The 15,707-nt window shown below is 34.2% G+C and overlaps 2 protein-coding genes across 2 annotated transcripts in view; both read right to left on the bottom strand.

Moving 5' to 3' along the window:
* LOC141398080 (GTPase-activating Rap/Ran-GAP domain-like protein 3) overlaps positions 1-15,707 on the bottom strand; it is a 390,292-nt gene that overhangs the window by 342,628 nt on the left and 31,957 nt on the right. The window lies entirely within an intron of this gene.
* LOC141396740 (uncharacterized) lies at positions 3,212-12,206 on the bottom strand. Its single transcript, XM_073972376.1, has 4 exons — positions 12,198-12,206; positions 11,101-11,632; positions 3,762-3,781; positions 3,212-3,637 (listed from the first exon to the last, which is right to left on the bottom strand). The coding sequence occupies exons 1-4, from the start codon at positions 12,204-12,206 to the stop codon at positions 3,212-3,214; spliced, it is 987 nt and encodes a 328-aa protein (XP_073828477.1).

The raw sequence follows: 15,707 nt of genomic DNA, 5'->3' as shown, positions 1-15,707 counted from the left end.
TTTCGTAAGAAATTTGGGAGTATATGCACGGTGCTCTTGAAGCAACATTAAATGGAAGGTGCTTACACCTGGAAAGTTTTTGCGGATTCTGAAACTACAATGTTTATAGATGAGAAAGAAAAAAAAACAAACAAAAAATCGCCTGAGCGCTTTTTAAATAAATCGCGATTCAAGTTGACAGTTTGAGGGTTTCACGATTTTACTTGGAAACCACAAGTCCTATTGAAATAAGACTAAAGAAAATGTTGTAGCTATGAAAATTCTCTACAAGATTGACCTCTATGATAATTTCATAGGTTTTACCGTTATTGCGAAACCCCCTGTAGTGCGATTCTCTAACTAATTTTTTGAGTTACCGACAAAAATCGGTAACATTAAAACGCAAAATTATGAATGAAATGTTCAAATAAAAGTTGACAACACTGTTGCTATCAGTAAAACTTTGCGACTACTTTCTAGTGGTCGCTAACTTACCGAATAATATTGTTAATTACCGAAATTATAAGCATTTTAATTTTACCAATTTTTGTCGGTAACTCCAAAAATATGTTAGAGAATCGCACTACTGGGAAGTTTTTGCGCATTTTGAAACAGCAATGTTCATATGTGAGAAAAATTCAAAACCAAGAAAAATAAATCGCGGTCAAAATTCACATTTTTAGGTTTATTTTCGGTTTTTGCTATTTTGTTGGAAACCTCAAGTCCGATCGAAATGGGGCTAAAGAAAATGTTGAAGCTGTGAAATTCTCTAGAGGATTGGCCGCTATGATTTGTTCATAGGTTTTACCATTTTTGAGATATATAGATGTTCAAGTCACGTTTTTAGCAATTTTGTTAGGTTTTCACGATTTTCTTGAAAACGGTAAGTCTTATCGAAGTGGGACTAGAGAGAATCTCTTAGCTGTGAAAATTCTCTACAAGATTGGATTTCGTAATGTTTTCCAATTTTTTTGTTTTTTGATTTTTCTCATCTATGAACATTGTAGTTTCAAAATTCGCAAAAACTTCCCAGGTGTACCCACCTTCCATTTAAAGTTGCTTCAAGAGCACTGTTTATGTCCACGTTTTGATATAGCCCCCATAGAACGGTACAGCCCGATTTTCGGTATTTTCAAGGTTTTCAATGCAATATTCTACAGGAATATGTAAAATTTGCTATATTCTTCGTTGGGGATATACAGCATTCCTGCAAAAAATTTTCGTTATGTGTACGTGTTGATGCAACTCCATAGAAATGACTGAAATTTGGTTGATTGCAATTTGGTTGATTGCGCTCAGATTGGAAGATACCACGATACGACTCGATGTGAAGTATTTTTGTAAAAAGTCATCCCTAACAGGTAGCCAACGGAAAAAAACACTTGCCAATAAAACTACGCCAAATTTGATTATGTATATCCAACAGTTTATATGTCATTCATTTACAACGTCTTTGGGCACTTTTCACCCCTAAATACATCTATGTTTTAAAACATGTACATTAGGATGAGCCAAAAAACATTTTTTTTGATATCTAAATTCCACACCACCCTCCCCCCCCCAATTTATTTTATTTGATCCAAAAACCTTATATATGACATTTAATGGAGATAGGTTAACGTTAACCCTTGCCAACCCATCGATCTTTGTTTCCATAGTAATTTGTATGGGGCCAAATACGCATTTTCACCAAAATTTTTTAAATGCCTCAATTATGGTCCGATCGATAAAAAAAACTTTACACTATTGTGTCTAAAAACTATTTCTACAAAAAATTTTGAAAATCGGATCGGATTTTGATATAGTTCCAATATACAAATTTGGCCGATTTTGGGTATTTTGGGCCCAATAAAGCTATATCAAAATCGGATAAAATTTCCCATTTAATTACATAACATTGACAAGCAACTCATTTAGGGATTTTCTCATATACAATTCAGTATTTAATTGAGTTTTTATTAAAGCGATATCAGTTGCCATTGTTGTTAACTACTTCTCTGCCTACCATTAAATACTCAAGGCAATTTTTGGTCTGCAAAATTTAATCTTACACACTTATGTTGAAAGATATCTAACTACGTATACATTCACAATCGACATTGAGGCAGTGTGGTATCTAGGTTTCATTTTGTTGTTGTTGTTGTCGCCCTGTTGAACTACACAAACATTCCTACCATACATACCGGCCACCTAATCTAATTCACTTCACTTCAATTACCTCTTAAAATAATAACAATAGCACTAACAGCAGTCCTTGTATTTTGCTGTGTTTTCTCTTCTCTTGTTTCGCTTTAAGCTATAAACTTTTCCGATTTGTGTCAGCAATATGCTGTGGAGCAACTCTTTGTTGTAAAATTTATTGCCTATAATGACTGCCAGTTAATGGCAATTAATGTGGTTGAAAATTAGATAGAATCTTTCGGAACATTAATTATCCTGCGGTTTGTTTAACATCGTCATGATAGGAAGATATATTACGGGCAAATTTGAAATTATTTCAGCTGTTTAACACATTCTTCATTTGAAATGATAAAGGTATGTTTGTTTTTAGCATAACAAATACATTTGTAGAGTTTCGTGATGAGTAAGTATATTCTTGATATATTTTGCAGAGTTTAATTCACTACTTTTTTATTGCTCAGTAATAAAACCGCCTTCCTCAAAATAGAACACATTTGGAATAGTCTGGTGATATCAATGATTATTAAATTTTTAAACACACACAGAACATGTTTCCCTTTCTACCTGACAGGGTAGTTTATAAAGTATTTATATTGTTTGTTTAAAGACCTTGTTTAGTTTGGGTTTCCCCACTATCTTGACTATTTGTTTAACGCTTGCTAACACATGATATTTATAACAGGTTTTACAAGATTTTGACAAAAAGACTCTGAAGTGAAAGAATGTCACATTTAATACTATTAATTGTTATTGTAATTCAATTTTTAAAGCTATTGTTTTACTAAAGAGGTTAAATTATAATAATGTTAAAATTTGTTTTCTTATAAAAGAATAATTGTAATTATCACCTCGAAATAATAGCGCATATTAACATGAAAGAGGCATAATTCAACAATTCAGACATAATTAAATATTTTGGTTTGACAAAAAACAAATCTCACATCATTTTATTTTAAATAAAATATTTTATTGTTATAATTTACACACTACACACTTCATCTACAACTAATTGAATAAATTAACAGAACTGATTTTACTCAATATAAAACATTTATTTTTTGAGGAATCCACCTCCGAAACCACCGCTATAACTGCTAGCATAACTGGATGCATAACTTTGTGAGAAACCGCCACCAAAACCACCACCTAGTCCACCGCCAAAGCCACCACCAAAACCGCCGCCCAATCCGCCACCGTATCCACCATATCCACCATATCCATGACCGAAACCATGCTTATGGGGTACACCAACTGGCACGGCATAAGGTACGGCAACAGGTGTATGAACTGGCACTGGAACAGGAACTGGGACAGGTTGTTGGACAGGAACTGGTACACCTACTGGAACTCCGACCGGTACTCCATAGGGTATTCCATAACCGCCACCAAAGCCACCACCAAATTTTCTATGCGCCGAAATTGAGTTGACGCACAGAAACAACATTGCCAAGGCGATCGATGACTTTATTATTATCTTCTGAAATGATTTGATTTGTTATTACTAATTATCAAACTAGATTGTGTGATGGATAGATAGGTAGATAGTTCACAAGTTTAACGCATAAATTTCGGTGTTTTTTTTATTATTATTTGTTTCTTACCATTTTAAGCGTGTCAGTGACTTAATTCAACTAATTCGCATTTAAAGTTCAGCGCTTCTTTTATAGCTTTAGACAATCTACAGTTCAAAGACTTGTTTTTGTTTATTGAATGAATTTTGAGAGAAGTAAACAAATGGTTGAATAGATATTACAGTACCAAGCAAAAGTGATTGAGTTACTACAAATTAAGACCTTGGGGTTTCTTCGAATTTAGAAGTAAGAATATGTAGATTTAATTTTATAAAAAGTGGTAAAAGTTTTGATTGAATATTTTCAATGTTGAAAATTATGGAATTTTCAAAACATGTCAAAATATTTTTTTCAAACACTTTTTCAACTCCGAATGAGAAACCTCCAAAGCATGGTTTTAAACGCTTCAACAACATTTTCAGGCGGAGAAAATCGTTGATTACACCTTTGTTCTTGATGTACCCTCCATCACATGGAATCATTGGTCATCATGTCAGGTTTCTACGGCGGATGACCTATCAATTACACGTTCTGTCCGGTCAAAAAGGTGCTGGCTTGAAGCGATGTGTGAGAGCTCGCATTGTGAATTTGTGTTTCGAATTTCTCCGAGAATTTAAACGACCGTCATACGCTGCTCTAGCGGAATATTCCCCACATGACCAGTTTTGCAGAAGAAACAGGCATAAACACAATTCGTTGGATTTGGCTTGTCTTCGAAGACACACACTGCCTATTGCTGTTTTTTTTCGGGCTCAAGCTTATAGAACGATGCGACTATTTTATAAACATATTATGAAGTACCGCGATCGTAGTTTTTCAAAATTTCTTTGCGTTAATCGACGTGAACCCTTTTTAAGCGGTTGTCAAATTGTGGTGGATCCAACGAGAATAAACCTTTTCTACAGTGTTTTATTTAACTTGCTTTGGTGTCCGTTTAGTTCAAATCTAGTAACTCATTTTTAACACAGTTGCAGTTAACCAATCGATTTGAAATTTTGCACACTTTTCAGTTTTGGTGACAATACATGAATATGAAACCAAAACCAATATGGGTCCATTTTTTCCTATAGCCACCATATAGCGGTACCACCCGATTTCAGGTGTTTTAACGATTTTGTCTTTATTTTTTGGCCGAATTGGCTGTAAATTGGCATTTGGAGTTCCCAATTGTACAGAAACTCCCCCATCAACAATTGTGGACATGGGTCAGATTTTGGTGTAGACCCCATATATCGGTACACTACAGTGTTTTATTTATAAATGCACTTAAAACTAAAAAATAATTTTTCATGATTGAATCTCTCAAATAAAACGCTTGCCATTTAACATTGTCACAATTTTTAATTCAAATGGAAGCGTTTTATTTGAGAGATTCCATCATGAAAAATTATTTTCTAGCTTTAAGTGAATTTATAAATAAGACAATGTTACTTAATTTTTTTATTATTTTTTATTATAGACAGGTGTTCATGCAATATCGAATGTATGCTGGTGGAAGAAAAGACGAAGAATGTCTCTATCTCACGGTGTCACATGACGATTTTTCATTATCAGTTCACGTACTGCGTCAGTGTTTTCTGCCACAATGGCCATTTTTGGACGAATTTCACGACCTGCATCTTTGAGCGAACATCGCCCACGATTGAATTCATTACAGCAGTTTTTTCACAATGAAATAGGATGGATCTTGTGGCAAATAATCGGACGACAATGTTCACAAGTTAATTCCATTTTTTAGCAAATTGATTTTTTCAAGTCGTTGTAAACAACTATCATTAAGTTGTTTCGGAACATCAAATGTCATGGGATCTTTTGAAATTTAAAAATATTTGCATTTTGAAAATTTGCATTTTCATAGAATCACTTACTGAGTCCATCTATCCGTACGTTCGCAACGTACAGGTTATAATTATTGTCTGATTCGGCTAAAATGGTGACATGAAGCATTCAGCGGTGGGATTTTTGTTATTTTTCGGACCTGTAGATTTCCACAGCCAACGAAAATGTACCCATCGCTTTGCAATAATTTTCCTCAGATAAAATATTTATCTTTAAATTAGAAAAACAGAAATTTAAATTATCGTTCCTATGTTTCGCACTTTTAAACCCAACAAATTTGACTTCTTTGTAATTTTCATTTCATTTATATCATACATAGTAATGCATAAGCTAAACATAGCCAACATAATTTACATTACAATATACTTAACCATTTAATTTTGTTGTGGTCTTGAAAATTTTGAACACAATTCTCGTATATAAAATTTTGTCTTTATAAATTTTTTCTACCGATTTCTCCACAAGAATATATTTTGGACTTTTAAGCACCGATTCTCATCATATTCCAAAACCCTAATCAGAGATGGTCCGTATGATGATTTTTTAGGTTTTCGACGGTCAGAAAGTTGTAAACGTCGAAAACGTCATATACGCGTAGAAAACGTATAAAAAGTAGTAAACGTCATAAACCTCAAAAATGTGTGTTACCACCATATTTTTCAATTAATAATAATTCTAAAAGCCTGTCTTTGTTATTGACGAGCCTACGCACCTTTTTTTTGGAAATTTAAACACATTTTTTCTAATATTTTACTTTTTAAAATGATTGAACAAAAAATTGTATTAAGCACTTAGCACGCCATCTACAATTCATTCTGAACACTACGGATGATTCAAAGAATTTGCTGATGAAATAATAAACAATCATATAATGCCCATATAATATAAAAAATATACATAAAATTTATATTTTTAAATTATCTCTTTTTATGCTTGTTTCTTTTTTATTGAAACGGAGTCTCAAAAAAAATATTAAAACGAGTTTTGTTATTATGAAAAACCAACGATTTTTAGGTTATAAAATTCTATTGTTTATGCTGTCAAAGACCTTGTTTTTTGGCAAGGTTTACGACGTTTCTGACGTATGTAATATACGTCAGAAATGTATGTCATATACGTCATAATTTCCGACAGACCATCTATGACCCTAATACACATTTTTATACCTTCCACCATAATATGGAAGGTATACGAGGGCGGTTCGGAAACTTCTTAGCCTATCAATGAAAGAGAATAATTAGTTTTTCAAAAACATTTTTATTTGTCAATATAATCTCCTGAAACTTCAAAGCACTTAGTCCAACGCATTTCTAGCAATTCTATCCCTTGATTAAAATAGTTTTCCTTAAGGTCTTCAAAATAGTGGTTTACAACTGTAATTGCATCTTCATTTGAGGTAAAACGCTTGCCAGCAAGGATTTTTTTTTAGATTTGGGAACAAGTAAAAGTCACTGGAAGCTAAATCAGGAGAATAAGGTGGGTGGTCAAGCAACTCGTACTTTAATTCGTTGATTTTAGCCATTGTTAAAACACTCTTGTGCGCTGGTGCGTTGTCTTGATGAAAAATTATTTTTTTTGTGTTGTTTTTTTTGTGTTCTCGAATTTGTACATTTAATTGATCCAAAAGGTTGCAATAGTACTCTGAATTTATTGTTTTACCCTTTTGCAGATAGTCAATCAATGGAATACCTTTGAAGTCCCAAAAAACCGTTGCCATAACCTTACCAGCCGATTGAATTGTTTTTGCATTCTTTGGGACACTTCCTCCAGCTTCAGTCCATTGTTTGGATTGTTCTTTTGTCTCTGGAGTATAAAATCCATTTTATTTCGCTTAAAACGATCCAAACAAGCTTGAGAAATGTTCATTCTTATGCGTTTTTGATCGACTGTTAACAAATGCGGCACCAATCTTGCAGAAAGCTTTTTCATCTGTAGTTCTTCATGCAAAATTAAATGGACTCGATCATTTGAGATGCCCATGCACTTTTATTCGTCGATCATTTAATACCATATTATGCACTTTGGCTACAATGTCTGTTGTTGTTGCTGTTTTTGGACGTCCACTACGTGGTTCATCTTCAATGCTTCCGACTATGGGCCCAATGGCAAGTTTCTGAGGCAAAAAATCTAATTTTCAAGTCATATATTTGAATAAAATAGTAACGGGATTAGATTCTTAACAATTTGGACCACTTAAAGAGAAAAACATTTCAACCTGGCAACGCTTCATGACTGCATACCCGATTGTCGCAGATATTGAAAAATTTTATAAAATTCAATCACAAGAAGAATAAAATTGTTTCACTCGACATTAACATAATTAACGTTTTTTAAAATGGTTTGTGATAAAGAATTAAAACAAGTAATAAAGTATCAGTCGGCTTTGCTGACAGAGATATACTAGCCAGTCAAAATAGACATTAAAATAGCAAAAATTCCCACACAGCTGAATTTTGGTGGAGAGCTAGGGTTTGTCATTAGAAGCAACGACCTAAAACTCCGATCCCATGTGTGCAAAACAAGTTATTTGGGGTTAAAGGTCAAATTTTAAGAGTTTTTAAGTTTTCGGATTTATTTTTTGAAAACGGTTGATCTAATCAAAAAGTGACTAAAGTAAATATTATAGACAGAAAAATTATCTACAAGTTTGGTCTTCATAATTTTTTCCTAGAAGGAACCATTCTTGACATATAGCTGTTCTAAAAAACACATAATTTTTATGCATTTATAAGGGAAATAAGCACATATTCAGACCAACCGGCTAAAATAACCGAAGTAACCGGGTCTGTCCCCCCAAAAATAAATAAATTTTCTAGAAAAGAGAGATTATACCTATATTTTAAAAAGAAATCCAACAAAATCGGAGAGTGTTTAGTAGAGTCATTCCATGTTAGAGTCATTTTATGCAAAAGCCCAACGGGAACGACCCCAACGAAAACTCCCCGATTTTTTAAAGTTTTGTCCAAATGTAGCGTTTGTTGCGCTGATTACGAAAAAAATATAGTTTTCATGGGCGGGGGATCCGATTCGCCGGTTATTCTACCCGAAAGGTCCCCGACCCCCTCCACTAATTATCAAGTTCGTCCAGCCATTTCAGAGGAGTTCTATTTCGAACATAATGACAGACCTGAAGAATTTTCTTTTTATATTTAGACATATTTATCTGAACCTATCAGAACCAACTTTTCTAGACGTGATTCTTAATTGAATAGGACTTACCGTATCAAGTTTTAATGCGATCGGATACAAATTGTGACCTTTTGCGACTTAAATATAAAATCGGATACAATCAGATGAAACATATATATGAAAGCTATATCTATATCTGAACCGATAGCTACCAAATTTTTTCAGATGTATTTTTATGCTCATTATATATGTACATCGAAACGAAATTTGAAAAGTCCAGCTGCTTCCTCAAAAACCTGTCATTGGGCCCATAGTACGTACGTCTGTTGAAATCAAGATACAGCTCGCAATTTTTAAGATGGACCTTTAAAATTGGGTATAGAAGTTGCTATTATTTCTATGATGTTTGATATTGAAATGTGCTATATCGATCCACGTTTTAATATGGCCCCCATAGAACGGTATCTCCCGCTTTTCGGTATTTTTAAGATTTTAGTCTCATTATCCAATCAAAATCGCTGATATTTGGTGCTTAGACTTCGTTGTGGTTATACAAATTTCCACCCGAAATTTGTCGATATAGGTACACGTCTTCATATAGCCCCGTAGAACGGCACCTCCCAATTTTCCATATTTTTAACGTTTCAACCTCCGAAAAGGCTGAAATTGGGTATTAAGCATTCGTTGTGGATATAAAAGTTCCCACCTGAAATTTGTCGGTATAGGCCAACGCCTTCTTATAGGCCACATAAAACGGTACCTCCCGATTTTCAATATACCACTAAAATTACTGAAATTTGATATTTAGTCTTCGTTGGGCGTTGAAATTTAGCCCCATATTTTAAGGTTTTAGTCTCACTGAAATGGCTAGAATTTGGTATTTATTCTTCGTTGGGAGTGTACAACTTTTCACCAAAAAATTTTCGGTACAGGTCTTCATATAGTCCTAAAGGAATAGCACCTCCCTATTTTCGGCATTTTAAAGATTGTGGCCTCAGTATCCCACCGAAATGGCTGAATTTTGAATATTTAGTCTTCGTTTTGGGGGTATAAAACTTCCCACCTGAAATTTGTCGGTATAGGTCCATGTCTTCATATAGCCCCCATAGAACCGTACCCGCCGATTTTCGGTATTTTGAAGGTTGTGCATAAATATACCACTAAAATGGCTGAAATTTGATATATGATTTTCCACCTGAAATTATTCGGTAAAGGTCCGTATAGTCATAAAACTTCATTGAGCGGTATCTTCCGATTTTCGGTGTTTTTAAGGTTTTAGCCTAAATATACCACTGAAATGACTGGAATTTGGCATTTGGTCTTCGTTGGAGTTTTAAAACTTTCCAACTGAAATTTTTCGATCAACGTCAACGTCTTCATACAGCTCCCAAAGAACGGTACCTTCCGATATTTGGCTGAAATTTGGTATTTGGTCTTCGATAGGGGTATAAAACTTTCCACCAGAAATTTATCGGTATAGGTCTTTATATAGCCCACATAGAACGGCACTCACAGATTATCGATATTTTGAAAGTTATAGCCAGGGGTACAAAACATTATAAAAGGTTCAAAACATTCCTTGCAAAAAATCAGTCAGCTTACATCCACGTTTTGCCAAAGGCACCTTACATGGTACCTCCCAATATACTATTTTTTTTTTGAAGATTTTAGTAAAATTGGTTGTTGGTTGGTTGTTAATTGAAATTTTGTGTTCCGTGATATGGAAGAAGCGTCCCTTTGGACAATAGGGATTAGCTGCGCAAAAAAATTGTCGAACAGTCCCTTCACTTATGCGAAAATTTGATTTTTTTTTTATAAGAGAAGTATCCGTTCTTGATCTACGTTTCTAAAAAAATGTATGATGTGCAATGATTTGGACAAATCGGATACTCAATTCGTAAATTATCGCACTCGTCACTGATTTTTTTTGCCGGCGTGGTTATTTTACATTTCGTGTGGACTTTACCCCGAAAAGGCAAGACAACATGCCCCAAAATAATGTCCTTTAATTGAACTTTTTTCGAAAAATATTGAACAAGACAACATGCCCCAAAATAATGTCCTTTAATTTAACTTTTTCGAAAAACATTTAACATTTGTGGGAAAAAGTTGACCGACCGACTTCAAGTTGTCTGAAGCCTATTTCGTCCATTTTTCGAGTCCGAAACGATTTTTGGGAAAACGATATCTATTTGATAGACTATTTTCACATTTTTTATAATTGTTGTTATAGTTGTTTCAATGGGGTGAGTTTAGGATAATTGCCTCAGCAAATATTTCCTGACTAAAATGAAAAACAATGTGAACATTTTTACAAAAGCAAATAATTTCTGTAATATTAATTTGTAATTTCGAACAAAAAACAAAAGTCAACTGATTCACTTGTTTTTGAAAAAATCACCACCGAAGCCACCGCTATAACTGGTAGAAGTGGCAACACTCTTAGAGAAACTACCACCGAAACCAGCGCCACCAAATGGACGACCAAAGCCACCGAAACCACGACCACCAAAAGCATGTCTATAGCCAACAGCAACTGGTACGGCTACGGGGACAGCAGTGTGGACAGGTACTGGAACTTTTACGGGAACTGCAACTGGGACGGGTCTATCAACTGGAACGGGAACCCTAACGGGATAAGGTCTATCCACGGCCACAGGGACATGAACTTTAACGGGAACTGGTACAGCTTGTTTTACGGGCACGGCAACTGGATATGGTACACCATATGGGATACCAACAGCACCGCCACCACCAATACCATCAGCGAAAGCGCCGGCGCTAGCACTAGCACTGGCATGTGAACCAGCAAATCCACCGCCGAATCCATTACCAAAACCATTACCGAATCCACCGCCAATGAATCCAGCCAATCCACAATCAATGGTAATGGCTAAAACCAAAGCCAGTGTAAGGCAGGAAGATTTACGCAACTAAATAGAAAAATATTTATATAAAAATAATATATATAATATATAGAATTTTTCACTTTTCGATTTACTTACCATTTTTAGTTATTTTGAGAACTATCGATAAACTGATTTTGCAATCTAATATCTCCTTATTTTATACTACAAAATATTATTTGCCAATCTAGTCAAATCTTGCCACTAAAAATGAACAATGGAAACTAAGCATGCTGCATTATTCTTAATCTTTAGTTGGAAGCAAAGAATTTATTTCAGCACATAATAACAATTTTATAATTGTCACCAATTGTTATTGATATTTAAATTTAATGCGAATAAATCTTTTTAATGGAACAAACAAAATTAGATCGTTTTTTCGATTATGTTTTAATTCAAACTAGATTTCTTTAGAAAATATTGGAACACATTTTATGTGGTGATCTATTTTAAATGGTTTCTCTAAATGGCAACGTGTTTTGTCAGTCGTTTTTGACGCAATATCATTATTATTTATGACAAATGTATTTAAAATAAAAATATATAAATTTAGTCTTTACTCGTCTATGATCACTTACTTTCTAATTTCTACTTTATCCATATTGTTCAACACTTACCTATTAACATAGATGTGGGAAAATCTTTTCATTTACCTGAATTGTTTAGTAGCACGTACTGTATATTACCTGATCTAATCCTTTTAATTCCCAAATCGCAGTTGTGTTATTTCGTATTTTCCCAGCGGATAATATCAAATTATATTGGGTATAACCAATTGCTTTTGGAAAAAGCACAATGATCAGTGAAAATGTGCATATGGCGAAAACCAAAAATCCTTTGCAATTCCATTTGAAATAAATTAAAAAATTTTTTTGCGAGCACATCTACAATTTTTGGCATAGAGGTTAAGAAAAAAATTCTGGTTTCAAATCTGTTCGCGTTCACAAAATTGGACGATGCGCGCAAAAATTACAGCGGTTTTTATTCTCATATAAAGAAAAATTTTTTAAAAATATCTTATTTGTTGTTATGAGAAAATGTATGCATAAATCGTTAACAGCATTCCATATCTATTCGTAGATGTTTAAATAGTTATTAAATTTATTATTATTTTCGCGGAAAATCTACAAATAATAAAAAAAAAAATTGAAGAAAATCCAAATTATCCTGTCCCAGAGTCCGTACAAACCCTCAAAAAATAAATTAAAAAATATATGAGGAATCTAGACAATGAGTAGAAAAATATGATACCAAATTTATAGAGATTGGGTACATATACTGCACACTATAGCAACAATAAAAGAGAAAAACTTATTGTTGGAAAATATTGTTGCAAATATATTTTTTGGTTTGATTCCAAAAATTAGAAAAAATATTTGGGAGCTCTACAACTATTTCGCTAAAATCCCATACAATAACTAATGTGCACTGTTAAAACTTCATCAAGAAATATGGTTTACCATCGTGAAAGCTTATTTGCTTACTGTGATGACTTATAAGGATAGGAAATTAAGAGTAATATTGAAATTACAATCATTCAAAAATTTGGAAATTAAAAAGCCTATTATTCGCGAATTAGTTAAAATCAGTTGATGCGCATTCGTTTTTGGATACAGCAAATCAATCTCTTTCAATATCTATGCATATTTCGCTGTTTCACTCAGCGGTCATCTATATACACATATTTCAAACAGATTCTTCAAGAACCGCGGATGTGCCTCCACATTCTATTTTTGGTAAAAACCCATGTTACTCGCGAATCTCTGTAATTTATGACAAGCGTTTTCGCAAATGTTATAATCGCGTATAAAGGATTCCCTATACGTAAAAAAATTGTAAAGAAAATCGCAGTTTAGTACGCGGATTTGTCAAAATAAATTTTTTCTGATTTTCCTATTTTCAGGGTATCTATATCCGCGGTTTAAGTGGATGGATTCGATCGCGGATGGGCTCATTAGATCCGTCGCGTAAAAAAACTAAATTCACGCGGGGTACAAAAATTGAATTGAATGGCACTTGTAAATTAAGCCAGAAATCGGAAGGGAACATAAAAAACTTGTTGGCTTCAACCCATTTTTACCTATTTTTCTACAGTGATTCCAACACAGCTTCCACGTAAATTAATTTTAATGATCGACCTTATGGGATTCCTCCTAAAAGACTTCATTTTAAAGAATGTATATCATACTATATAGAATATGTCAACAGTTCGCGAATTCTGAAAGGGTGAAACTCGGATTCATCGATTGTAAAACATTTTTGGTTTTCGCCATATACAATCTGTCGCATAAGTTAGTATGCAACATTGAAACCAAAATGTATTAGGGATAAAAAGGACTATAAATTATTGACACTCTCTAAAAACGAAGGTGGTGAGGGTCGTCCAAAAACGGCCGTTGTGCCAGAAAAAAATTAAGTTGTGCGTGAACGGATAATGCAAGATCGCCATGTTATATACCGTTAGATAAAGGCATCCTTGGGCATTTCTTCCACCAATTAACATTTGATATTGCATGAACACATGGGCGCAAAAATGGATTTTTCTCGTTAGATCCAGCACAATTGGACAATCTCTCAAAAAAGGCTCTTGTGGATTGGTGCAAAGAAATTGTGAATAACAACGATCGCGGTGCTTATAAATGACGTTTATAAGATCGTCATTGACGACAAACAAAACAGAAATCGACCGTTAGGTTTTCGAAAGTGAGCCAAACCCAACGAAAGTTGTTCATGTAAGAAGCAGAGAAGTGCGCAAGTAGCTGATTTTGACACTCATAAGACACATGCTAAAAAACAAGCGCATGTGCGGCTTGCTACTCTAACAAATAAATGCAAGTTTTGATTGCCATTCTCAAAATATGTACGAGTGTGGCTAGCTACTCAAAAAATAAGTTATTTAACATTGGATATTTTTTGACACTTGCGTATGCTTTGCCAAGTAGTTTTAAATACGCAATAACATTTTCTATCTTACTTTCTTGCTCATTGCACATCAAGTATTGTTTTCAACCCTTGTAATTCAACCGATTGTCTCGTGCTCTCCGAGAGAGTGAGAGCTAAGATCATTTTCTAACACTGATTTTCAAACGTTAAGAGAACATGCAAAAGCACGCATAACATTCCAAGCAAATAAAGAAAAGTATACACAAACGAAACAACAACAAATAAAATTACAATTGTTTATTTTTTGTAGTGTTGTGTGTGTGCTTCTACTTGATAAGCCAATTGTCAAACTATCTACGATTGCGGGTTTTGTATACTGTGCAAAATACGATGGACACTTGTTTTACTTATTGCGCACAAGCAACGGTCTTGATGCGTCGTAAGTATTTTTTGTGGTGGTGGAAAAATACCGAGTGCAAGAAAACACATGCGTTAAAAAAGCAAAAGGCCCAAAAAACTTTTGCGTGCTCAATTGGCTTACGGGGGCAAGTAACTCATTGATGATCTCTGGTAAGAAGCACTTCGAAACAAATGGTCGCCTGTTTCTTCGGCAAAACTGCCCGAGTGGCGACAAGCTCTCACACATCGATTCAAACCAGCGCCCAGTGGTCGCAATCACTGATCTAGCGGCGCGAAATTGATTACTTGCAAACGAATGGAGAAATTTTACACAAACACAGTATGTGTCCGTGGGTAACACTGAACAACATCGGCTAATATTTTGGTATAACCAACATATAACGGTACCTCCTGATATTCGGTATTTTGAAGATTTAATTGTTTGCAATTTGGTACTTAGTGTTTTAACTGGTCACTAAACTTTTCCACCAATAATTATGGACATACATAGGTCAACTTTTGGGTATAGCCCCCTTTTTAGATACCTCCCGATTTTTTCAGTATTTTGGGAGATTTATGCTACCTTTTCCGCCCAAATTAGATTAAATTTTGTATTTGGAGTTCCCAGTGGGCACACATATTCTCCACCAAAAATTGTGAACATAGGTCAACGTTTTAATATAGCCCCATATATCTGTACCGGCCGATTTTTTAATTTTATTCATCTTTATTAGGTATATATTATCATGTACAATTTATATATTCCGCGAAACGATCAGCTTGTCTGCAGGTATTTTGGTATTTTGAGGATTTAAGCTAC

The sequence above is a fragment of the Musca autumnalis genome, unplaced genomic scaffold (genome assembly GCF_047663935.1).
Source record: "Musca autumnalis isolate F117 unplaced genomic scaffold, ASM4766393v1 scaffold_3, whole genome shotgun sequence".
Taxonomy (NCBI): domain Eukaryota; kingdom Metazoa; phylum Arthropoda; class Insecta; order Diptera; family Muscidae; genus Musca; species Musca autumnalis.
Note: the sequence above shows the minus strand (reverse complement) of the source record. Positions and strands in the feature narration are given on the sequence as shown.